This window comes from Pollachius pollachius (assembly GCF_949987615.1).
Source record: "Pollachius pollachius genome assembly, chromosome: 6".
Classification (NCBI taxonomy): Eukaryota; Metazoa; Chordata; class Actinopteri; order Gadiformes; family Gadidae; genus Pollachius; species Pollachius pollachius.
Genome location: NC_136939.1, coordinates 18,931,260 through 18,955,179, shown reverse-complemented (window position 1 = coordinate 18,955,179; position 23,920 = coordinate 18,931,260). Strand labels below are relative to the sequence as shown.

The window sequence follows — 23,920 nt, the reverse complement described above, 5'->3', positions numbered from 1 at the left end:
ATTATATTAAATTATTATTAAAAATAAAATGAATGAAAATGTAATTAATGTGGAAAGACTTGTGAAATGTGAAAGTCCAAATCACCAAAGCATTATAACATCAAAAACTAAACAAATCATCATCGTTAGAAACTGATTTCAATGTTTTAGTTTTAATCTAAATTAAGTGCCCCGAAACCTCTTTCCCCAATGTTTCCCCAATTTCTTTCATTACCGCTGAATAGAACCTTCTCGTCTCTGAGTCTGATCTTTTCAAACAATAAAAGAAAAATATTATTTAATGATAAAGTTTCACAATTCAAATGGGAGGTTTTTGAATTAAAGAATTGTTCCATCGGAGCAGTTTACACTTACCTTTGAGCTGTTAGATGATGCTGTGAGTCGCCAAGTTTCTAAACTAGACTATTTTAGAGTAAATCTCTTCCATTTATCTGCCTTCTTCAAAAATCCCACATCTTGAGGTACCCACATTTTTGACACATTATGTTACATTTCAGGTGTACATGCCATTTCTGGAAAAAGACAGATTGGATTCATTTGACAGGTTGTTTGTGAAAACTCGGTTTAAACAAAATCCTATTAAGTAATTTTCTACTTTTTGCTACTTTTGATTCACCATTGAGTGATTCACTTACAGTAAGTGGATGTGTTTTACTTTTTTAAAATAATATTCCACAGGCCGTGTAATAATTTCCACATTATATCAAATGAAAGTGTTTACATTTCCTGCAATAAGGTGATCTCTTACTAACCAGATACTGGAAGCCCACGATTGGATTTTATTAGGATGGGGACATCTGCTTAGCAACAAATTGATGACTTGCTCGTTAGAGTGTGAGGGGAACGCTAAGAGCAATCCATTTGTGCCTGGAAATGTGCCGGTACCATGAATTAATGCTAGCAGCAGGATAGTGTCTAGCAGTGATTGTAGACCAACACGCAGGCAGAGAGTGCAGTGAGAGTGAGAGTGAGTATGAGAGTGAAAAAGAAAAACATTGATAGCTGGATGATAAAAGGATAGATAGATTGATAGAGAGATGGACAGACAGACAGATAGATAGATATATATGGAGCCAAGTGGGTATGGTAGATTGGTGGCAATAGTCATGCAACTCCCAGCTGTGAAAAGCTTCTGGGTTCGAGTCCTAATCTCTGCACCCTACCTATACGCACCCTTGAGCAAGAAGTCTATGCTAATTAATGACATATCAAAAACAATAATCACTGTTAGTTGAGGTTCGATAACTATCCTCCTGCTATGGCTGTCTCGTTGTGTTAGTTGTTGCCCTGTAGGCTGCTGTTGCCTGAGCTTTTAGCTTGCTTATTTTAAACCTAGTAATTTGTTTAATAAAAGACGTTGAATAAACATGTGACCCAATCTGTAAATAGCCAGCCCCTCTGTGGTGCCATGTTGCTCATTGAGTCAGGAGCTGGGATTGGTTAATGACTTCATTAGCTGAAGGGAATGTACTGGCGCTCTCCCAGTTAATGATTCATCTAACGGAACAGGTCCAGTCTTCCCTTTGTCTGAGAAACTCACACAGGACACATCAGAGACGGGCCTCCCGAGATGTGCTGAACTTCATTCAGCTGTATTTAAAATAACGTCCAAAAATTCTGGTAAGGAAACTTTTTTATTTAAAACTAAAGCAACTGGAGTTTGGGGACTTTTGGTGACATTGGCGATTGTACTATTCTGGTTACGCATACAATTATATTCTGTCTAGTATTAATGAAGTAAATGCTGTTTATTGTTGGACCGTGAAAATAATAGCAATGTTATGATAGAGATTCAAAAGCTCTTTGTATTATTCAGATTCATACGATTTCATTTTGTTGGGAAAATAGAATGTCTTTTGATGACGCTAGAATTTGGCTTTTAGGTATTTTTTCTATTTTTCCATGTGGGCCTACAGGAAAGTTGGAGTGCCTACATCACATTGATGGATATCTCTCGATTATGAAATGCACCACACAAATTGGACACTATTATATCTGGAGAGGCTTACCAACAGAAAACCAATGTGCATCATCATCTCCATAACGGTTCTACTTTGTTCAGCATACCATTATAGAAAGTGGTTGTGTAAAATGGAGTCCTTCCACACAAACATCTCTCTGTAATGTTTATGTTTGTAGTAAGTGGCCCTCCAGATATTCTCTTAATGGCCGCTGCCATCGCACGGCGGCACAGCGTTTTTTTTTCCAGGATTAGAAGCCAGATGGAGGGCCGGCCATCACACTTTTCCATGGTGACCGCTTTTTACAAGCCAGCGCGTTTTAGACCCCAGCGCTCGCAGGAAGCCTGCTCACTCAAGTGTGACTCTCTCCCTCACTCGACGTGCGAGCTTAGGCACTTCAAGCAGCATCCGTATAATCTGCTGCCCTGGGTGACGATGGGAATATAAACACCGGCTAATGCTCATACTTCCAGGAGGAAATATAACTATAAAAATGATGCAAAAAATGACAGGAACCAATAAGATATTTTGAAAACCAGTTTTGTACAATACTTTGTTGGTAACCACTGGGTTGGAGGAAGCCCTGTATGCCATTCACTGGGCATTCTTACAGGTTCCCTTAGGAATTGTATATATTCATACAACACAATGGTATTAATTGTATATTAATATTTCCATTATTGCATATGCATAGTAATAGTATAAAGTCATTGATGTTAAATTGATTTGTTGTTTCAGCGAAGTGTAAAGAAAAGTGTATTTTCCCATATTAGACTCTTAATGTAATCGTGTAACATAACATTAAAATCATATGCGATAATGAGCAGGGAATAAACAAACAACATTTTTTCTCTTTTCCTGCAGGCGTTTTTAAAACCGTAGAACCATGAGCGGGACCAAACCAGATCGCAGGCAGACCTATGGACCACAATGAGGCCATCAGGGAGCTTCTGAAAGGAACACAATCTTTGTTTCACCAAAGGAAGGGATGACGTTTTTACTGGGTTATTATCTGCTGCTCCTGGGGTCCGTCCAGTTGACCTCAACGTACGGGCCCTATCAGAGAGCACAGAAGACCGGGGATATTCTCCTTGGGGGTCTCTTCCCCATACACTTTGGAGTCGCTTCTAAAGACCAGGACCTGGCGGCCAGGCCAGAGTCCACACAGTGTGTGAGGTAACGTGTCCCTCATCGGTTTGAAATCAATCTGTGGTTCAATCTATCAATCAGTAATTGAATTGATATGGTTTCATGTGGATGTCAAATTAAATAATCAACACTTTTGACCATGTTTTTGGGGACAGGATAGTGTTGTCAGGGGGTGAGGGTGTTAAACTCCCAGCAAAAATGTACTTTGATCGCCGTGGCCCTAAAAGTACCCTGTGGTAGGCGCCCTCGAGCAAGATGCCCTGCCTAATACCTGACCTGCTGCTATCTGAATTCACAGGGAGTCGCTTGGAATGAAAGCATCTGAGAAAAAACAAACACAAACTAGTAACCGGTGGCCCTAAATGTCCCTCTGGCAGGTACAACTTCAGGGGCTTCCGCTGGCTGCAGGCCATGATCTTCGCCATCGATGAGATCAACAACAGCAGCTCCCTCCTGCCCAACATCACCCTGGGCTACAGGATCTACGACACCTGCAACACCGTGTCCAAGGCGCTCGAGGCCACGCTGAGCTTCGTGGCACAGAACAAGATGGACTCCATCAACCTGGACGAGTTCTGCAACTGCACCGACCACATCCCCTCCACCATCGCCGTGGTGGGGGCGTCAGGCTCGGCTGTCTCCACCGCCGTGGCCAACCTCCTGAGTCTGTTTTACATCCCTCAGGTGAGCCCAGCCCAGTCACTGCCCCTGGATACAGCCTCTCTATAGGGGCTGACTCCCTCCAATTTGGTAACCAAGTCTAAGCATTGGGAAACTGCTCACACTGACAGACATGCTCCAGCTTGAAGACCGGGACATCTAGATAAGGGAAAAAACACCTCTTCTGCTGCTGTGTGCTTGTGAGCATGATTGAATAAATCAATTCCAGCTTTATTTTTTTTACCTATATCTAACCAGATGAGGCTCACTAAGATTCAAATACATTTTCGTGAGCAACCTGGACAAGAAGGTACCATGAAATAATTAATCAGGATTACAGAGAGACACAGAACATAGACAAGCGTAGGGGAACCTCTGGTTTAAAAGTAAATATCTGTTTGAAATATTCTACTGAAAATCAATTACTACTATTAGGTAGTAGCATGAAAAAGGCGTCTGCTCTGTTTGACTAGAACCATAAGGACCTGACGTTTTGCGCAGTAGAAAGCACCACCAGGTAGAGGGCCACAGATGACAGAGAACCAGTCACAGTAGCACATTGTGCTTTGTTCAACCCACAACATGCAAATGATTGAGTCTGCAAGGGTTCTGCAAGATCATGTTTTGGCCCTCAAATATTGGCCAAAAATTATATAACTAGAAAATATACACAGATAAATTACACACACATATACATATATATATATACATACATACATACATACATACATACATACATACAGACAGACATACATACATACATACATACATACATACATACATACATACATACATACATACATACATACATACATGCATACATACATACATACATACATAGAATCAATGTTTTTTTCCTATTATAATGATCTTCATATCAACTTGTTATGGTTGAGTGCTGTGGCACGACAGAGGTCGAAACAGAGGATCTGTGTGTTAATATTGGACATAACAACCACAAACGTCGTCCACACAGAGATGTCACAGACCCATTGTGAATGTTACAGACACACACACTCCATAGTGTGTTTACTGTTACTTACCAAGGCTTTCCCTTTGGCAGCTCCCAGTTTTGTCATGTCCCTTTTTAAGTCACATGACCCTCGCCAGAATGACAGCAGTGGGCCAGGCAATCAACGTCGAATTCCATATTATCTTGTTATCGCAAGCACACTTCAACATGTGCCAATTATCTATAGTACACCCATTTGACCTACACAATCCCTCTGTAGAACATAAACAATTGAAGACCCATCTCTTCAGAAACCTTCAATTTACTACAACTTCTCTGTTGTGTTCAGGACATCTCCTATGTTGAGCACCAGCTCCTTTGACACACTTGACCACAGGCTTGTGACACCTTTGTGTTCTTGAGTCATAGAGCTGCTCTACACTGTGTCCAGTTGGTTTGTTAAGAAATGTTCTTACATTTTTGCACTTGCTTCAACATTGTTGGTCTGCCTTGATTGTTCGCAAAGTCATTTTAGATAAAGTTGTCTGCTGAACGATTATGTTATGTGATGTAAATGTGATGTCCTTGTAAACGTGAATGTATGTGAATGTGATGCAATATGAATGTGTATGAACGTGCAACCCAGTCTGACAACAAAATTTTGAATAGCTACGTTGGTCCACAGCGGAAAACGTAATAGTTTCACAATAACGGCTCAGAAATTGTGAGATGCCTACGTTTTTTGGACTATTATTTTCTATAGGCCTACTTCCATGACACGTGACTGCCAAGTTTCTGTCTTTGTAAAAAAACAAGATGGCTGACATTTCTTTGTGGCTGATATCTATTGTATTCTCGGTGGAAAGTGCAATATTACGCAAACATCCGATATGTTATATTGCTCAACACGTATTTAGAACATGTGGAACCATGAGGTATATTTTTGTTGCAAGTGTTTTACGGCCTATGGCCATTATTACGTATTCTGTAACATGAATGGAAATTTGCTTGCCTGTGGACAAGTACTTCAAGTCTGGGGTCAAAAGGGGAAAAGGAGCCCGCACTCTGCCCCTTATGAGATTGAAAGAGGTTCATTGTTCATTTCACTCATCATTTATTTTCGTTATGAATAATCTGATTCTCAGATATGCATGTTAGATGGGTAGGGTCTAGGTCTGGAAGGAACTTCAGTTAGAAATCTTGCAAGCAAGCCGCTGGGTGAGGTGTCACGAGTTGGAGCATATGCTAAGGCTTTTTGAGTCACTTCTTTTAGGGTTGGAGACCCCAGATTGATAGTTGTTCTTGTCCAGAAGACCCACTTTGATATAAAAGAGAATCCAGGACAGTCGGGGTACATCATACATAAATAGGAAGCACATTTCAAAAATGTTACTTTAATGTCTAATCTATATCAGAATATTGCTTTTTGTCAGCCATCTTGTTTGTTGTCAAAGACTCCATGTCACGAGACATGACAAACTCACGTCTCGTGGCATGGAAGCAGGCTTTTAGAAAAGAACAGGCCAAATAACCTAGGAATTTCAAAATTTCTTGAGGAATTATTGTGAAATGACTATGTTTTCCGCTTTGGACCAACATAACTATACTACATTGTGGTGTGAGACTGGGTTGAAATGTGATGTAATGTGAATTTTTGTGATTGTGAATGTAAATGTAGCTTAATCTGAATGCATTCTACAGATCAGTTATGCTTCCTCCAGCCGGTTGCTGAGCAACAAGAACCAGTACAAGTCCTTCATGAGAACCATCCCCACTGACGAGTACCAGGCCACTGCCATGGCCGACATCATCGCCTACTTCCAGTGGAACTGGGTCATCGCCGTGGCCTCGGACGACGAGTACGGACGCCCGGGCATCGAGAAGTTTGAGAAGGAGATGGAGGAGCGGGACATCTGCATTCATCTAAACGAATTCATCTCACAGTACTTTGAAGACCACGAGATCCAAGCCTTGGTGGACCGCATTGAGAACTCCACGGCCAAAGTGATCGTGGTTTTCGCCAGTGGTCCTGACGTGGAGCCCTTGATCAAGGAGATGGCCAGGAGAAACATCACCGACCGCCTCTGGCTGGCCAGCGAGGCGTGGGCCAGCTCCTCGCTGATCGCCAAACCAGAGTACCTTGACGTCATGGCCGGCACTATCGGCTTCGCCCTGAGGCCTGGCCATATTCCAGGGTTCAAGGAGTTCCTCCAGCAGGTGCAGCCCAAGAAGGTCAGCCACAACGAGTTCATCCGGGAGTTCTGGGAGGAAACCTTCAACTGCTACCTGGAGGACAGCTTGAGGCTGCAGGAGAGCGAGAACGGCACAGAGAGCTCGCGGCCGCTGTGCTCCGGCTATGAGGACATCACCAGCGTTGAGACGCCGTATCTGGACTACACGCACCTCCGTATCTCCTACAACGTGTACGTGGCCGTCTACTCCATCGCCCAGGCCCTGCAGGACATACTCACCTGCACCCCTGGCCGAGGGCTTTTCGCTAACAGCTCCTGCGCAGATACGAAAGATATGGAGGCGTGGCAGGTAAGGAGACGCAGTGATGAGAGATGGGTAAGTGGATAGACTGATAGGTCATCAAGGAACATGGAGGGATAGAGAGTATATGTATTTGACAGTGAATCCAGAGACAGGTCAGAAGCAGATAAGGGTTTAGACAGTTATTACAGACAGAGACATGTGACCAAGAAGCTGGAAAGGGTTACAGATTGAATACAGAGACAGGTTATGAAGGAGCAGGAATGGGTTGAACAATGAATGCAGACATAGACATTTCATCACGGAGCAAGAAGGTGTTAGAATGTAGATTTAAGGAGCTGCTAAGAGTTGGGCTCTTGCTCAATTATGCACAATTATTCAGGTAAACTGAGGCAATCTAATCCATTATGTTTCAGATGGAAGTCGAACTCAACATACTCACTGCCACCACACTATCCTGCACCCTATCAAAATCTATCAGCCATTTTAATGTTCAGTGCACTTACTTAGTTGTAATCTTAAAACAGGCAAAGCAGCTAAATATGTGAGGGCTTCATCATTTGAAGTTTCCATCCATTGCACACTGCTCTCTGCTCCACAGGTCCTGAAGCAGCTGAGACATTTGGATTACATCGACAGCATTGGGGAGAAGGTGCACTTTGATGAGAACGCTGAGATGTGGGGGAACTACACCATCATCAACTGGCACAGGTCAACAGAAGATGCGTCTGTGGTGTTCGAGGAGATCGGCTACTACAACATGCATGTCAAAAAGGGATCCAAGCTCTACATCGACAAGGCCAAGATACTGTGGAATGGATACAGCACAGAGGTTATTAACCTACTTAGGGAAATATTTTCCATTACACTCCCTCTCCCTCTCTCTCTCGCTCTCTCTCTCTCTCTCCCTCTCCCTCTCCCTCTCTCTCTCTCTCTCTCTCTCTCTCTCTCTCTCTCTCTCTCTCTCTCTCTCTCTCTCTCTCTCTCTCTCTCATACATAATGTGATGTAAGTTAACAATTAAACAAATTAATAACTATATATTTTTTATAATAATAACCCTTTAAGGAAGATTTGCAGAGATTTTGGATGACAGATGATACTGTTGTGACTGCAGGTTCCATTATACTAATTTCCATTCTCACATGCTCTTCTGCTATCATACACTCCAGCTGCCGTTTTCAAACTGCAGTGAGGACTGCGACCCAGGCACCAGAAAGGGCATCATAGACAGCGAGCCCACTTGCTGTTTTGAATGCAAAGAGTGCTCTGATGGAGAATACAGTAACCATAAAGGTATGGATTCATGAAATACCTAAACTCCCATTGTTTCACACTCACTTGTCGTTTAAGAGAATACACTGTTGCTGCTGCATTTAAGTGCCTTTATAACTAGATATTCATTGTTTGTTTTGTTGTTTGCACATTTCCGTCCGCTGGTTGTAGATTGCCCTGATTTATTACAACTAGTCAAATGTTGAATGTAAGAATCTCAGCCACATCTTAGTCCCGTATGTCTAATATTTTGGGCTATAAATAATTTTGAATCTTGGATATTACAACTTGTTACTGTGGCAGTGTGAAGGCGGGCATGTGATTTTGTTTATCCGTCATGCAGATGCCAGTGTTTGCACCAAGTGTCCAAACAACTCGTGGTCCAACGGGAACCACACGTTCTGCTTTCTGAAAGAGATCGAGTTCCTCTCATGGACGGAGCCCTTCGGCATAGCCCTGACAATATTCGCAGTGCTGGGAGTGTTGCTGACAGCCTTCGTCCTGGGGGTGTTCGCCCGATTCCGCAACACTCCCATCGTGAAGGCCACCAACCGGGAGCTGTCCTACCTCCTCCTCTTCTCCCTGGTCTGCTGCTTCTCCAGCTCTCTAATGTTCATCGGTGAACCCCAGGACTGGACGTGCCGTCTGCGCCAGCCGGCCTTCGGGATCAGCTTCGTCCTCTGCATCTCCTGCATCCTGGTCAAGACCAACCGCGTGCTGCTCGTCTTCGAGGCCAAGATCCCCACCAGTCTCCACCGCAAGTGGTGGGGCCTGAACCTGCAGTTCCTGCTGGTGTTCCTGTGCACCTTTGTCCAGGTGATGATTTGCGTGGTCTGGCTCTACAACGCCCCGCCGGCCAGCTCCAAGAACCACGACATCGATGAGATCATCTTCATCACCTGCAACGAGGGCTCCATGATGGCCCTGGGCTTTCTGATCGGCTACACCTGTCTCCTCGCCGCCATTTGCTTCTTCTTCGCGTTCAAATCGCGCAAACTCCCGGAGAACTTCACAGAGGCAAAGTTCATCACGTTCAGCATGCTGATATTCTTCATCGTTTGGATCTCATTCATCCCGGCGTACTTCAGCACCTACGGCAAGTTCGTGTCGGCGGTGGAGGTGATCGCTATACTGGCGTCCAGCTTCGGCCTTTTGGCTTGCCTCTTCTTCCACAAGGTGTACATCATCCTCTTCAAGCCCTCCAGGAACACCATTGAGGAGGTCCGCTGCAGCACCGCAGCGCACGCTTTCAAAGTGGCTGCCAAGGCCACCCTCAAGCACAACACGGCATCCAGGAAGAGGTCAGGCAGCAACGGCGGGTCTTCAGGCTCGTCTCCCTCCTCGTCCATAAGCCTCAAGACCAACGGTAACGACTGTGAGCCCAGTGCAGGCCAGCCCAGGATCCACAGGCCCAGGGTGAGCTTCGGGAGTGGAACGGTCACTCTGTCCTTGAGCTTCGAAGAATCGAGAAGGAATTCAGTCATGTGATGTAACCTCACGTTTGGAACATTGCAAGCCCATTGCGAATCCATTGGCAATTCCCTTATTTGAAGTCCATAACCATTACAATGTCTGTCTGATATGATGACAAAGATGGCATACTGTAGATGTTGAAACTTGGAGATTCAGAATTGTAAATAATTTTCATTAGCAATCAACATCAACATGGAATATTTATTGAAATGATTTGGACTGTAAAGTAAATCATCACATTTCATTTGACTATGTAATAGATGCAATTTGTTTAGATTAGTCTACTTATAAAATATTCCGTACATTGTATTCTCGTTTTCTCAATAACTATAACAACATGGTAAATAATTAATTATTACAATAAAAGCAAAGCAGTTCAATACAAATCAAAGAATGAGTATTTGTATTTATTCTTGCTTGATATTATATTTGTTCATCAAGTGGATTGCAAAGATTAGTAGACAATTCGATTTAATTTGATTGACTGTATAAAACCTATATAAAAGTATATACAATGTCATAGGCCTACTAGACTGTCTACTTTAATACTATTTTTAGATATAATACTGGATAATAAGTTAAAAGTTTTTTCAAGGAAATTTCTTACGTTTTTTGATTTACATGGCATGTTTGGATATAAGTTTTCAGACTGAAATTTTTAGATTGGAGCCTATTGTTTGTTGTTTAAACAACAAAACGTGCCAATCAACGTTCACAACCCACCGATCACACACTTTTTGACACGTGGCTGTCATCGGCGAACATCACACTGCGGGCACAGGAGGGCAAACAAACAGAAGCAAGGTTTATGAAAAGGAAAGACCAAGAATATTGTTAATGGCCAAGTAGTGGTTCTGGCAAAGTAGTAAGAAGTCCAACGGTAATTAAGGGATTGCAAACGTTAATTACGTGTGTTTATAGACTTTATTGCGTTTATAGGCTTTTATTGTGAAACAGACACCCCGGAAGTCATTTTCAGTTTCTGTTTTCCTCCTCCTCTGTCAATACTTGAACTGAATCCAAGTCGTGGCGCTGTGGTATCACTAGTGCAGCAGCTTGAAGAAATGAGGTAAAGTAACTTTACTACACTCATCAACGTAGATCGACTAAGAAAGCACCGTATCTGTAGCCATTCTAGCCTAGTCTATACAACTTTGTCAACATATATTTAAAGAGCAATCGTCCATAAACGATTTCAATGACTGTTAGGTCTGTAGCTAACGCTACGTCTTAATTAATCTTAGTGGTTATTGGTTATTTACATAGGTTATTTCCGAAGGCTTAGATAAGGCTATGAGATGTTAAAATGACAGCACACCTTTAGACGTACCATGAACCATCATCAGACGTTTGCACCTCCATGGATGGGCGGTGTGTGAGGGGTGGGTTACCTTGAAACAAACGTGTTGTTACATCGGTTCCTTATGTGTTTCTAGGATTATTAATTTGGTCGATTGCAACATTCTCCATGTTGATTCCTTGGCTATCGTTTTTTTTCACCTTTTATTGTTAATTGGTAAGTAAGATTGTCATGAATGTATGTTCAGACCCTCCCCCCGTTACCTGTTCAGCTGACGATGGTTGATCAGCTGAGCCCTAACTTCATGTCTGAAGAGCCCAGGGTGGGGTACAGGCGAACTGGGTATTAACCTAGAGATTTTGTTCCTGGACATGGTGAATGCGAGGGGAGGGGTATCCTAAACTCGAGCTTTGCTCAAGATGCTTCTCTATAGAATAAAAACCTAAAACCTTGTTAGCTGTAGCTGTTGTTTAAGGGGGAGATGGGCTAGTGAAGATCAGTTCATTTCATGTTTGAAATGAAAAGCAGTGAAATACTTGACGGATATTGTATAGACTAGAAATTGCACCAAAAATGTCTGGTCCAATGGGAACAAAGCGTTCGGTTTCCTGGAAGAGATCAGGTTGCTTGCAGTAAAAAAACATTTGACAAATACCGACATTGTTGTGGTGTGTGGCACACCCTGGTTGTTTGCCATCCAATCTGTTGAGGTTAAATTCACTAACCTTTCCTTCTCTCTTTCTCAACAGTTTCTGAGGGCGCTGCATTAAGAGTTGTGTGTTAAACACCCTTTCTGATGTAAGGTGAACAATGGATACTCAAAGCTGACAAACAACATGTTTAAATCCATTGCCATGAGCAGATTATCTCAGATCCTTGGAGCTGTTTTCATCACAGTGCCCTGCGCACGGCACAAAAACAAAAGCTGAGAAGACTACTCAACACCAAAACAAATAGTTAATCGAGGGGCTGGCCATGGGGTTCTGTCCTTCTATGCTCACGGTCTCCAGGAGAGGAAAGTACGTCATTGCCCTCTTGCTGTGTCTCTCTGCGTTGGCGTGGATTGCCACCAACAAGGGGGACACGGTGAAGGCCTTGCAGTGGTCCCCCGTGACGTTGAGGGTCCCGCTTGCAGGGGATGGCTCGCGGGTGGATCTGAGACCAGAGGGAGCGTCACCAGAGGAAGCGTCGAGTGGCCGTGTGCCCACGGCCCTGTGCCCGGAAAGTTCTCCCCTGCTCCGTGAGTAAACAACGTCACCAGTGAACAGGGTGTTAACGGGGTTGACAACATGATCTCAAAAATACCATTACACACTTACTGAAGATGTTAAAAAGTATATTAATATGCATTTCAAGATCAGCTGAGTCTTGGAAAGACGTAAAGACTGTAGGGGTGTGGTCTGCCTCTGAATACCCCCCCCCCCCCCCCCCCCTGTTAGTGGAATGTTTTTTAAATCACACACTAACCTTTATGGAGGTTTCAGTATAGCCACTGTAAGGCAGCATACATTTATTGGCAGAAGACCCAGTTCTGGGCCGTTCTACAGCAGTCTAAGGTCTCCTGACTAAGCAGAGTTGTGGACAGGGTTGCACGCTTATGGAACAAAAGTTGTGATGCTAAAAGGTAACTTTTCCCTGGGCAAGATCTTAGTCCTTAATATCAGCGAGTATTGTAGATGTGGAGGACTTCTACGATTCGGAATCGACTCGCAACTTCGTAATTGTTGCCTTGAGTTTGCTTTGGTATGTTTACTTTATTGTGATCAGCTGATACAACTTCTTCAACCATACCAACTACATCTCATACTATCACTTTACTGCTTTCATGCCATCATTTGGATGTAAAGTGCGAGAGTGACAATATGTACGTGTGTTTTTCAGAAATCAGTAATGTTTTCTAATGTTTTGTTGGATCAGAAATACCAGAGACACAAATAAATGTTTTTGTCAGTGTGTACTTTATAATCGCACATTTTAATGCTGCATGTCAGCATATATTTCAATATTCTGTGTCCTAAGGCCCTTTTACACCTAGTGGCCGTCTTGGTACTGAATGCGAGCTGAGTGGGGGAATTCTGCAATCAGTTCCCCCACCGAGCTAGCCTTCAGGACAGAGATGGGGGTATTGGGCCCATATCCTGTTGACAAGGAGAGAGGGCTGTCCTACATCACATGTTCTACCTAATAACACAGACCTCATCTGACTCGTTCTTTCAAATCCTATTCTTTTTGCCCCTCCAAGATGGCTCCCTGAAGCTGTCCTTTGAGCCTTCGCTTACGATGAAGGAAGTGGCAGATGAGAACAGCGTGGTAGTCGGGGGTCAGTACCAGCCCCCAGAATGCAAGGCGAGACAAAGCGTGGCCATCCTTGTCCCTCAGCGTAGCCGCGAGAAGCACCTCCTCTACCTCCTGCATCACCTACACCCTTTTCTGCAGAGGCAGCAGCTCCACTACGCCATCTACGTCATACAGCAGGTACGGACAGGAAGTGACATCATCTCTCAGACTACAGAGGTAAGGCTTCTTGCCTTTCTTTCAGACGGGAAGTGTACCACAGGCACATGATCAGAACTCTTTCGGACAGGAAGTGATGTCATCCAACAGATAATGGATTAAGGCGCGTTCATGGTCCTGGTAATAACGAGATGCCTCGTCAGTGATGATGCTCCCGCTTATGCGTGTTCCCGACAGCGACCGTTCATGTGCACTGCGTTCGGAATCTAAAAGTTCTTCACAGCAGGGTTTGATAGGCTACAAGAAAAAAAGGCATGTGAACTTGAAACTGATCCTACCACCTGCTATCCTTTTGCTTTTATTTATGAGAAGCACATTGTAGTGCCGCTGTATGGAAGGCAAGACTTGCCCTTATACAGCTGGTTTACCAGTACACAACGTTAAAAACTGAGCAAAGTCGATGCCAACAGACGGTTTCAACGTCAATCAATAGTAAAGTATGTGATATGATGGTTGATTGTTTTATATTGCGTAAAACATTCATGTTCCACCATGTTCATGCGCGTCACTAGTAAACAATACATCACCAACTGGGCAACTCTGTTGCAATACATCACCAACTGGGCAACTCTGGCCCCAGTTGCCAAAAGGAAGTAGAATCATCAGAGCTTTTTCCGACGCCGAGAATTTTTTTCCTCATAATTCCCAGCGATCTGAACGTGCTATTAGAACCCTTTCAGACAGGAATTGATGTCAATTAACAGTTACAGGGATAGAACTTATATATACAGAGATATATAGGATATGTAGTCTGCATTGTCGCCCTACTTGAGAGGCGATTTCATTGATTAGTTCATTGTTTATTCAACAAATGATGATCAACGTGGAGTATAAAAAAAAACCTATGATTGATCTAAAAAAATACGTAATATGATATTAAATATAAATCAAAAAATATTTTCATGAGTTTTTCATATTTAATATAATTTAAATAGGAGCTTTTAAAGGTCCCATGGCGTGCTACTTTATGGATGCTTCGCAGCGGCGGGCAGAGGGGCTCCGGCGGGAGATAATCGTGCGCAACAATCCCTTTCTCCTCCATGTTGCGGTTCATGTACTTCAGGGAGTCAAAGCCAAAGAGTCTTGTTGTGGAAATACCAGAGACGTCAGAGAATCGACACGTTATGCGCCATAACACCAACAGCAGAACGGTTATCCAAATAGCAAAGAAGTGTACAACACTACAGTGTGTGTAATCAAGCACACACACACACACTTGCACGATCGTGGCTCATTGTCTCATTGGCGGGCCAAATTATCTGGGCGGGCAAGGCAGAGAAAGGGGAGACGACTTTGCCCCTTATGACGACATATGGGGCCATTTTTCAAAGGCGGAGCAGAATAGCTAGTGCTCGTTTTACACCTGACGCCATTTCTAGCTACTGGGGGACCATAGGCAGGCTAGGGGAACTCATATTAATGTTCATAAAGTGAACCTCATAAAGTAAAATTTTGATGCCATCGGACCTTTTAAAACGACTCGATGAAATCCGATGAGAAATGTCAACGGTAAACCGCAGCCCCCACCCGTACCGGAATTTGTTCACAGGCCATTATTCAAGTAAGGCGGCAGTATTGATTTAAGATCTAAATTCAGAGCATGGTCAGGGGAATACACACTGCGAGCATTCACCAAGCATCTTCCATGAGACAATGGGAGATTCTTATCGGGAAATGTTCACATTGTGGGCAGTAAAAACAAAGGTGAGGGGAGTTTCCATCAGGAATAGCCTTGGCAGGAGAGACCAAGAGAGTTTGCAATAAACTACTCGGGGTAGGGGACAAGTCTGCAAGGATGAAGGCAACCAGAGGAATATACACATTAAACAGAGGAGATTGGAGCGGCCTTATAACAGACTTTGTGGCTACAGTGGCAATGTGCATGCTCCCTGATATCTCAAATATCAGTGAGCATTCACACTCAAATTGAACACCTTTAAATTTGAGAGAGGAAGAGCGCTATCTCTAGGTGCAAGCAGAATTACAGACGCATTTAAATGAACTACTAGCGAAATCAAGTATATATCATTTCATAATTTATTATTAGGAACCATTGTGGGCTTATGGTAAAATGTGCTAGGGTATATTTATCGTTTATTTGTTTGCATGTTGTTGAAGGCAGGCGACGCAACGTTCAACCGTGCCAAATTGCTGAATGTGGGTTATCTGGAGGCCCTGAAGGACCACGACTGGGACTGCTTCATCTTCCACGACGTTGACCTGGTGCCCGAGAACGACCACAACCTGTACATGTGCGACAGCCAGCCCAAACACATGGTGGTGGGCCGCAACGCCACGGGCTACAAGTACGTGTGAAGGCTGGTCAGTGTGAGGCTAGTCACACTGAGGCTAGTCATACTGAGGCTAGTCACACTGAGGCTAGTCACACTGAGGCTAGTCCCACTGAGGCTAGTAAGGCTAGTCACACTGAGGCTAGTCACACTGAGGCTAGTCACACTGAGGCTAGTCCCACTGAGGCTAGTAAGGCTAGTCACACTGAGGCTAGTCACACTGAGGCTAGTCACACTGAAGCTAGTCATACTGAGGCCAGTCACACTGAGGCTAGTCACACTGAGGCTAGTCACACTGAGGCTAGTCCCACTGAGGCTAGTAAGGCTAGTCACACTGAGGCTAGTCACACTGAGGCTAGTCACACTGAGGCTAGTCCCACTGAGGCTAGTAAGGCTAGTCACACTGAGGCTAGTCACACTGAGGCTAGTCACACTGAAGCTAGTCACACTGAGGCTAGTCCCACTGAGGCTAGTAAGGCTAGTCACACGGACTTGAGACACCACAAAATGTCTTCCTTGAAACTAACTGGCATTTACAGATTAACGTTACAAATAACTGTGTGTTTTAATTATTGTGATGGGAATATTTCTTCCTCATTGCCCTGGGGCAAAACAATTGGTTTATGTGCGTGTGGCCTTTATGTAAATGCTATTGATGGTAAATGCATTCACATACCGACGGTGGAGTCAACCATGCAAGGCGACAACCAGCTTGTCGGGAGCAGTTTGGGTTAGGTGTATTGCTCAGGGACACCTCAACACTCAGGAGAGGCTAGGAGAGGAGGCGAGGATCGAACTAGCAACTTTTAAGGTTACAAGTCAACCCGCTCTACCACCAAGTCCACTAATGCCGCTCTAACTGATGCATGGGTTCTTGTCCGGACACACATCTCCATACCTGCGGAGTGGAGTTCTTATGTGCAGTGGATTAATGTCACTGTTGGGATAGGCTATGATAAAAAGAACATTAAGTGTGTGTGTGTGGAAACACATTACCATACAGACAGGGTTGAGTTCTCAACTGCTTGAATCAGCAACATCACATGACCGACAGTTCTCGTCTTTACTGATGGCCCATGTGACTTAATAAATCCACTGCGAATAGACCAGGATCTGAACGATAGTTTTGTTAAGTTTAGTTTTGTCTCAATCTCATTGTGGTACATTTCCACTTGTTTCTAGATTGCGCTACAAAGGCTACTTCGGAGGAGTCACGGCGCTGACCAAAGAGCAGTTCAAACGAGTGAATGGTTTCCCCAACACCTACTGGGGCTGGGGAGGCGAGGACGATGACCTCCGCATCAGGTCAGACCCCGCCGCCTCAGGACATAAACACCAGACCTGTTACCACTTTGTAACCACTGTGTTCCTGTGCCTTGTTAACAATACGTTGTGGGTGTTGTTTTATTCCTCTGCCACATCCATAAGGTGAGGGTGTTCTTGGAAATGTCTCAATGCTAATATTAACTTTTCACATTCCACTTGATTGAGGGATAACAAGTCATTTCTGCCGCTAGTGGTCCCTCAATCAAAACATTAACAATATGAGTAATGACATGCAGTAAAGTTGTATCATGGGACTTGTTACCTGCACTACTATCACGGGAAAAACTACCCAAAGTCGAGTTAATGTGTTTCAATCATTACCGGACACAACAAAAGGTTAACTTGCTAACTCACCATTAGACGAGTCGCTTACCCAGACAGAAATGTTGTGTGGGGAATTAAATGATGTTATTTTTTTTGTTGGGAAGATATAACTCAGAAATAAAGTCTTGATCGACGGTACGATTCCCGTGTGTCTAGCGGTGTATACCTGGCCAGGAGAAGGTCGGGCAGCAGAACTCCTCTCTAAATGAGAATTTGTTTGATCAATATTTCTCCATAACAAGTGAATTTCAGAGGGCTCTTCCCTAGACAATAGCTGAACTAAATGGAAGTCAAACCGGAGACGTCTCACGTTTCCAAATATTCCCAATGGATTCAAATCTAGTATTACTATCAGCATTATCAGAGGTATTATTGAGGATTGAGTATGACTGGTTATGTTACAATGGTCGAAAGGGGGACATATTACAATTGTTATTGTTATTGTGTGTGTGTGTCAGGGTGGAGCTGCAGGGCATGAAGATCGTGCGTCCTCCGCCCGAGGTTGCGCGCTACACCATGGTGTTCCACAAGCGGGACAGCGGTAACAAGGTCAACAACGACCGGTAGGTGGCCCCTTTGGGGTGGTCAGAGGGTCAAAGTTCCTGCATTAGAACATTAGCGCTGCGTTCCTCTGTATGCCTGTCAGGCTGATTACGTAATCTACTTATTGTATGATGTCAAAGTCATCTTTAATGTCAATTACTTCACATGTAAACATGCAAAGCAATCGAGATGACGTTTCTCACTGGCCCACGGTGAACAGATCAAGTTCACATGCACATTTTTTTTTAGAGAAATAATATAATAAAATCTAAGAGAAGCAGCATAAGTTTCTTTATAAGTTCATTTGAGTTGTGGTAGTGCAAAAAAGTGTCAGTAATGGCAGCAATTTCAGTCTGTTTTGGTCGCTCACTATCATGGTCGCTTTTTGGGTGAGGCGGGGGATGTATGTGTCTTTCAAGGAAGGGAGTTGGGCACCAATGATCCTTCCAGCTGTGTTGACTATGCGTTGCAGAAGAACGCATAGTCTAGTATGTATGGACGTGACCTCAATATTGGCCATTATGCTCCCTTGCGTGTTGGTTTACATATAGGTCCTTCAACATTGACGTCCATATAAGAATTTAAAAGAATCATGGAGCCAAACTGGACACGTATGACTCAATTTCTATTTGAAGTAAACTTTTTTCGCACCAGGGTAGATATATATTTTTAATTGTCTCTATCCTCTGAATTAATCAGTTAACCCAATCCTAACCGGGTATCTTTTTCATAGTCACTATTGAGACTGTAAATGTTATACGACATGATGGAGCTAACTATGTACTATTTACGTTTCTTTAAGTTTCTCAACACACAATCCCCTTATAAGGTTAAACTACATTCATAGACCTTTAGTCAACACTATCTGTTCTATGTATTCTTCATTCATATCGATAGCGGTCGTCACTACAGGCTAATGTTTACTTGCAGTGCACTACATGAAAACATCTAGCTTTTGATGACCGTGTGCAGTTGAATTGTTTCGTTTTGGATACCGTCTCTCTCAAAAACGTACGTCTCACAAACACTGATGTGTTTAAGAATCGAGACCCATTTATCGTCATCCCCCCCTCATTGGTGAAACTGCCTTTGCACTTGGATTAGAAAGTCTAACTCCATTAAAATGTGATCCTCTACACAGAGTTCGGCAAGCTTCTTGGAAAGTGTAGTGAGCTAAGCTACCAGTTACTCTATATTAAAGGAAGCTCACCACACAGAAGCTCCTTCTTTTCATGGAAATTTATTGCCATCTCAGTGATCAATATATGTCGTCAAGTCAAACAGATAGCCAATGTGTAAAAAATGTCAGTCCAATGGTTTATCACACAATTTATTAAACAATAACTGAGACCACATGCCCGATTGAACCATGCCATTCCAGATTGAAAGGTGTTCACAGGATTTGAAAGATCACAAGTCGGTCATAAACCGAGCAAGTTAACCTGGGAACAAAAACTGTACTCATATTTGCGTCTTCTGCACTGCTTCTATTCTGTGTGAAAAGCATTTCCCGTTCAATTCCAATGTCTGGTCATTGTTATGGAAGAAAGAATAATTACTCTTTGAAAGGGTGTACTTGCATTGTTATGCTATTATATTGTTTAGGCTTTTTTTGCCTTGTCTTCGACATCGAGAGCGCTAATATTGAATGCACTATTATTGACTGTGCTAATGAGTGCCTAGGGCACCAAGTACCTGGGGGGGCACCAAAAATTATGGTTTGTAAAAAAAATAAAAATAATTATTACATTATTGAATTAAAAAAATATATAAATTAGTTATGAAGAGGCCCACCGTTGTTTTTTCTTAATTGCATAACCTATGACCCCCCCCCCCCCCCCCCCCCCCCCCTGCCAGAAGCAGAATTTCTTTTAAAACCAGCGAGATGGAAAAGGCTTGTCTCCCAATTCGGTTCATCGCTCTCCGACTTGTTTCTATTTACCGCCAGCACGAAATTGCCCAAAACTAGTAGGTACTTTTGAACTGGTGCACAGGGAGCTCACCACTGTAGAAGCCTGGGAGGCCACAAGCGATATCAAGTGGCCCGCTCGAATCTCACCATCACTCCTCCCTCCCTGTTGCTCCAGGATGCGGTTGCTGGGACGAACGCCCCAGGTGTGGCGCAAGGACGGTCTGAACAGCTGCTCCTACAAGATGCTGTCGGTGGAAAGACAGCCTCTCTACGTCAACATCACGGCGGACATCGGCACGCCGCCCCGACACTGAGCGCCGGCACAGCGGGTTTTCCCCGGTAACCGCACTTGAGGTTCGATCCCCGGGTTTTGTTCTGGTTGAGGTGCCCCAATGAGCAAGGCACCTTGACACAGCTAAGGGCTCCCGGTGAACCGGTGGCGGCCCTGTGCGGTGGACCGCCTTGCTGGTGTGTGAAAGTGTGTGTGAACCAGTCGGGATGTTACCGTGGAAACGTTAAGGACGACCGCAGAGGGTAGAGAAGCGCTTTATTGAGAACTTTTGCATTCCCACCACATCCTTCAGAATACCCTCAGGGATGTGTACCTGTTAATTAGTGTAAATTTAGTTGGTTGCATATGGAAGCTGGAATCGAAACCGGTCTTTGCCCCCCCCAGGGGGACACATATCTTTCATTAGTTTGATATCCTGAATTTTTTTCTTATTACCAAAGCCTTTTACTTAATGTTGAACAGCCTCAAACATGAGGTGATTATGTGTGCCATCTCTGTTTGTCCCTGCACTTTTCATGTACAGGCCTAGCTTCGTATGTAGCCTAGCACTAGCTCCGTTGGCGGCTATTAGTCCGTGTGTTAGCAGGGCTAATCTTAATGCTAACTGGATGCATAGATTTGGCTAAACTTGATCAAGATGTAAGATGTAGATTTGTGCAACATGCTAATCTTACTTTATCCATACCAAGTTTATATCACGTAGCATAACACAACATAGGCTAAACTATGAGATGCTAATGACCAACCATTTTATAATACTTAATGAATAGAGAATCTCTTAATCTCTTATCCATATCCTTTTTTGTAATCCTTTTTTGAAGATCTATTTTCAAGGATTGGTAAAGAACTTGTGCTTACTGGGTAATGGTATTAATTTAAAATTAAATTTAGCATTAACAACTGCATTAATAGCCATTAACAAAAGGCTATTAAATATATACATTTTATTACTTTTATTTTTACATTTTTTACTTTTTGTAACTTCCTTCAATCCTCAACAACTTTCTGATAATTAAGGCAAAGTAAAGAACCAACATGCCTTATTAAATCATTGCATGGCGTATCAGCCTAATTGATGCATGCATATCCACAAATTTTTACAATGACGGAATTATGCATTACTGTCTGTTAGTATTTTGTTGAACTATGTAGCTCCAACCTACCTGTCATAGTGACAGATATACTGACTAATTATTTTGCGATAATGACTTATTCCCAAAGCATACCACTGTTTCGGGATGGACACAGAGTCATATTTTCACATTTCCGTTTACAAAATTAATAATACAAAACGAGCAACACTGTGTTCCGTCAAACTCTGTGTGCTTTTCTCTTTTAAAACATGTGATTCTCATTCTTTTTTGGGCACGTTGCAAATATGAACTGAAATGTGCACTTAATCCCCTGATTTGTAAATCAATGATTAACTACTGAACAGGCATGTCATTAGAGCTATACTACATGTCCTATTCATGAATAGTCCTAGTGGTGTATTTGAAAGCTTCTAAGTCTCAAAGATTGTTTGGTTCACTCTGACTTGCCTAAATCTTTTACAACTGGACATTGATCTGATTTGGGGCTTTAACCAATAATGAATGAATTAATATGTGATTGATTTTTCTAATTAATCACGCAGGTTTTGACATTTCTTAAATAATGGCCATCACAGGTAAGCTTTCTTTGTCTGATGATCAGCCAACCAAAACACAATGTTGTTTTAATCTGAAAACCAAACACATGCATTTCCTGAGCTATTAGCGGCAGCAAATATATGGGATTTTTACTCAGTGAGCATAGAGACAAACTAATTTGTCACGTTTCCTCTTGATGTTTGCCTTGTCCGGCTTAACTCTCTTATTATCCACTAAGAACCAGGGACGGTTTACGTTCTCTGGCGATAAGAAAATCGTATCGAGATCTAAGTAGTCTTGAATCTCACTACGTCATGTTCTCATTGCCATAAATAGCCGATTCCATTATTGTACCATTCTAACCGTAGAAAACATGTAGCATTGTTTACCCTCTGGAGTTTATTTTGTATTTTATTTTCATATATATCTGGAATCAATGTGAAAGAAAAAGAAGTAAGCAATAAATGAAAGGATTTGTATGAGTGAAACTGTGTGGGAATTTGGGTATGTTTGGGTGTTTATTTTTGTTTATGTTCGGGAATTTCAAAAAAGGGACCTTGTGCATTCAAATACAAATGAAATATATACTTGATTTCAAAACTTATGTGGTGTCTCGTTCAACTGATTTTGAGATTTCAGCCAATGCTACAAATACATGCATCAGGAAATGCTTCTTTGATTACATAGTTGTAAACTTAATTCATAGACCTATAGTTATCACTATCTGTTATATGTATATATATATATATATATATATATATATATATATATATATATATGTATGTATGTATGTATGTATGTATGTATGTATGTATGTATATGTATATGTTATTCTTATCAATAGCAGTCAGTGCTACAAACAAGTGTTTACTTGCACTGCAGTTCTTGAATATTAGGTTTCTTTTGATAATGCCTTTTGAAAGTTGTATCGCAAAAGTTCGTTTTGGATACCAACTTCCTGCCAAAGAGTGATACTCTTGGTTATTGAACATCGAAACAACCTCAAAAACAAACGTCCCCAAGTGTATTAGAGAACGCACACCCATTTAATATAACGCTGAACAGGCAGTTGATTTTGATGGCTGCGTCTCAGAGATGGTTGAGCTTCAAGGAAACAAATGGAATAACACCAAGGTGTGTGGGGATATTTCATATCCAACATTGCTCATAATAATTATATAATAGATAAAATAACATATATTGTTATCTGAATAACGGACAACGCCTACACGATGATGTTACGAAAAAAGAATTACAAAAGGATCGTAGCCATTGGGATAACACCCCCTCTCCCGAAGACTCTTTGCCCATTTATTTTTAAAATTAAAATAAAATCTCTAGAGCCTTTTGTTTGTTATGAGCTAATGCAGAAACATGGTGTAGCAACATGGTGGCCCCCTTGGAAGAGGACCGTGCTCCCTTTGTAGATACAGAAGGTTTATTCTCAGGTAACTACAACACAGTTCTTATTTTCATGGGATTATATACAAATTAAATTATACATATGATTATTATATTACATTTCTGCCAAGTCTGTTATGCTAGATGGCACGGAATTCTATACACTACACCTTTAAACCTCAACCGCATCCACTTCAGTATGTGGTGAATCGAAACAAGAACAATCTATTGATTCTGGGACTGGGGAAAACTGTTCCCACTAGTGGCTCAGCTGAGCATGGTTGGTGACTAACGTGGTCACAAGCGTCTGTGCATGGCCACCGAGTTGCATAGCAACTTCCATCAATAGTGTTACATTACATCTGGTAGGGCTTGGCCAAGTCAATAAGAAAGTTTACAACTTAAAGACATGACTGAGAACTGG

The 23,920-nt window shown here is 42.6% G+C and overlaps 2 protein-coding genes across 2 annotated transcripts; both read left to right on the top strand.

Annotated features, from left to right (window-relative positions):
- Window positions 1–2,949: 2,949 nt before the first annotated feature.
- Window positions 2,950–9,977, top strand: casr (calcium-sensing receptor; the record flags this gene model as incomplete). The annotated part of the gene is made up of 6 exons (XM_079738434.1): window positions 2,950–3,137; window positions 3,488–3,794; window positions 6,424–7,263; window positions 7,817–8,047; window positions 8,387–8,510; window positions 8,833–9,977. The coding sequence occupies 6 exons, from the start codon at window positions 2,950–2,952 to the stop codon at window positions 9,975–9,977; spliced, it is 2,835 nt and encodes a 944-aa protein (XP_079594560.1).
- A 983-nt stretch (window positions 9,978–10,960) lies between these two features.
- Window positions 10,961–22,699, top strand: b4galt4 (UDP-Gal:betaGlcNAc beta 1,4- galactosyltransferase, polypeptide 4). The gene is made up of 7 exons (XM_079738436.1): window positions 10,961–11,031; window positions 12,012–12,502; window positions 13,505–13,737; window positions 15,895–16,082; window positions 17,250–17,372; window positions 18,176–18,280; window positions 20,348–22,699. Exons 2-7 carry the CDS (start codon window positions 12,238–12,240, stop codon window positions 20,484–20,486), a joined length of 1,053 nt encoding a protein of 350 aa, XP_079594562.1. The 5' UTR covers window positions 10,961–11,031; window positions 12,012–12,237; the 3' UTR covers window positions 20,487–22,699.
- The last annotated feature ends 1,221 nt before the right edge of the window (window positions 22,700–23,920 follow it).